General features: G+C 34.4%; 1 protein-coding gene across 1 annotated transcript in view; it reads left to right on the forward strand.

Moving 5' to 3' along the window:
• The window catches only part of LOC106880589 (uncharacterized), a 32,734-nt gene extending 30,500 nt beyond the window's left edge, over positions 1 to 2,234 (forward strand). The window contains exon 15 of the mRNA XM_014930593.3: positions 1,935 to 2,234. Within this exon, the coding sequence (XP_014786079.1) occupies positions 1,935 to 2,064 (130 nt within the window). The 3' untranslated portion in view covers positions 2,065 to 2,234. The remainder of the gene's footprint in view (positions 1 to 1,934) is intronic.
• Positions 2,235 to 3,037: the final 803 nt, after the last annotated feature.

Below are 3,037 nucleotides of genomic sequence, written 5' to 3' on the forward strand. Positions count from 1 at the left end.
TGTAAAGGAAAGCTTGATAGAGTATGTGTGTGTGTGTGCATGCATGTGTGTGCATGCATGTGTGTGTGTGAGTGTGTGTGTGTGTTCATGTGTACATGTGTGCATGTGCACACGTGTGTGTCAAAATAAGAAATTGGAAAATTTTGTTCTTTATTCAGCAAAAACTTTCAAATTACAATTTTTTTATATATAATTCTTCTGCAGAAAATATTTTCCAGTATTTTCAAAATTTATGGATTTAGTATTCACATAAATATAACATTTACATACAGATTTGGAATACTGGAATGAAGGGATGTAATTGAAGAGGACACAGCTTGGATTTTAACCCTATATTTAACTTATGGAGATTATATATATATATATATATATATATATATATATATATATATATATATATATATATATATATATATATACGTATACATATATATATATATATATATATATATATATATATATATATATGTATATGTATATATATATATATATATATATATATATATATATATATATATATATATATATATACAGGGTTGGCCAAAAGTCACCGGACAGTGAATCAAAATTCCATAAATGCTTAATATTCAGTTTTGTTTATTCATTCTAATTATGAATGTTTAATAATTGAATACTGTGGGTAAAAATGACTGTGTTTTTTTGGGAGGGTTTTTTTTTCAACATTTGTCTATTTATTAGTGAAGTCTCATATAAAATAATTTGTTGTTTTAATCTTGAAATTAAATAGTTTTGATTTACTTTTGGCCAACCATTTATTTGTATATATATATATATATATATATATATATATATATGTATGCATCTTTCATCTTTCAATTGCCATATATATATATATATATATATTTATATTTATATTTAAATGTGTGCGTGTGTGTGTGTGTGTGTGTGTGCATACATGTGTGTATGCGTATATATACATGTCATCATCATCATCCAGTGTTTTAAATCCAAGTTATATCCCCATTAACGGGGGTGGCCAGATCTACCTCGATGTCATAGCAACTGAGGTTGGCAGGTGCAACCCAACCCAACCTCTGGGCTGGCTGGTGCCCATTCTCCTTTGCTATCAAGTGGCATATTTTGGAGCTGGATTTTCTACGGGAAGCATTCCCTTGCTTACCCCCAACCTCAGTTTCTACACATGAATGGTCCTGAGACCAAGGCCAAGGCCTCTACCATGATTTTTAAGAAATGTGGTGGAAAACTAGCTCAGGAAGGCAGGGATGCTACTCCCTGAGACCCCATTCAGGGCCCCCTACCTAATGTATGTATGTATGTGTGTTTGTGCATGTATGTATATACTCTTTTACTTTTTTACTTGTTTCAGTCACCGCCTTTAGTTGAGCAAATCAACCCCAGGATTATTGTTTGGAAGCTTTGTATTTATTCTATCGGCCTATTTTGACGAACCGCTAAGTTATGGGGATGTAAACACACCACCATCGGTTGTGAAGCGATGTTGGGGGGACAAACACAGACACACACACATACTTATATATATACATACATATATACGATGGGCTTCTTTCAGTTTCTGTCTACCAAATCCACACAAATCCTTGGGCAATTGTCTTCTACTATAGCCTCAGGCCAACCAAATCACAAGGCTTTGGTCAGCCTGAAGCTTTAGTAAAAGACACTTGCCCAAGGTGCCATAGAGTGGGAATGAACATGGAACCATGTGGTTGGTAAGCAAGTTACCTACGACACACCCACTCCTATATATAAATATATATATATATATCATCATCGTCATTGTTTAACGTCCGTTTTCCATGCTGGCATGGGTTGGACAGTTCTTTTTACATGCCACTAGCACATGTGTGTGTTTGTGTGTGTGTGTATGTGTGTATGTATGTATGTATGTATGTATGTATATATATATACATATACATATGTATTGTCTATTGCAGGTTTAAGATGCTCGGAAACAAAAAAGGCAAAAGTTATATGCCAATGCCTCAAGTCGCTGCTGAAGATAAGATGTGTTACTCCATGCAAAATACCAACTCAGTTTGTGTTGACGAACCTGGACAAGAATAATGGTTCCAACAGCAAAACTCTGAAAATCTTTGTGAAAGCATGGATTTATAACCAGGAATTAGACCCTCTTCAGAAGATGGTAGTGTTTCATATGTCGTGCAATAGAAGAAAAAAAGAAAGACACCTCCTTAGCCTCTTCATAAACCTAATTTTGAGCAGCTCTACACACAATCTATTACTCTTTACTCTCTTTTACTTGTTTCAGTCATTTGACTGTGGCCATGCTGGAGCACTACCTTTTCAGTCGAGCTAATCGACCCCAAGCCTTATTCTTTGTAAGCATAGTATTTATTCTATCGGTCTCCTTTGCCGAACTGCTAAGGTACGGGTACGTGAACACACCAGCATCAGTTGTCAAGCGATGTTGGGGGGACAAACACACACACACACATATATATAAATATATACATATATATATATATATATATATATATTTGTACACACACATATATATATATATATATGTGTGTGTGTGTGTGTGTGTACATATATACGACGGGCTTCTTTCAGTTTCCGTTTAACTTAACATGGATGATGATTTATAAATTTTACTCTAAAAATGGATTGTATAATATTTTCACAGTGAAATGGTAAAAAAAATGAATAAAGACAAAAGTTGTAGATTTACTTTATTCATTGCAGGTTAATGACTTCCCCGAGACAGGTGAGATCTCAATTTATTTTAATAACCTTTTCTAGATTTATCATGTATACCATAATTTCTACTACTGGTAATATTTGGCAAGTCAGTTATGTTACCTCGAAGCCCCCTCACCACCCCTTGAAACCAAACGAGTTTTTCTATATACTCAGCGACCCCTTGCGGGCTGTTCTGCCTACGTTATTAACCCTTGATCAACTCAGAGCTCTCTGTTGAAAGTTACTTCCCTGGACTTCAACGAGAGTGATCTCCCATGTCTTAGCTGTTTTGTGACTGCCTCTTTTAAAATGTAATAATGTTCTCTTCGATTTT

This window comes from Octopus bimaculoides, chromosome 26, assembly GCF_046866305.1.
Source record: "Octopus bimaculoides isolate indiv1 chromosome 26, ASM4686630v1, whole genome shotgun sequence".
Taxonomy (NCBI): Eukaryota; Metazoa; Mollusca; class Cephalopoda; order Octopoda; family Octopodidae; genus Octopus; species Octopus bimaculoides.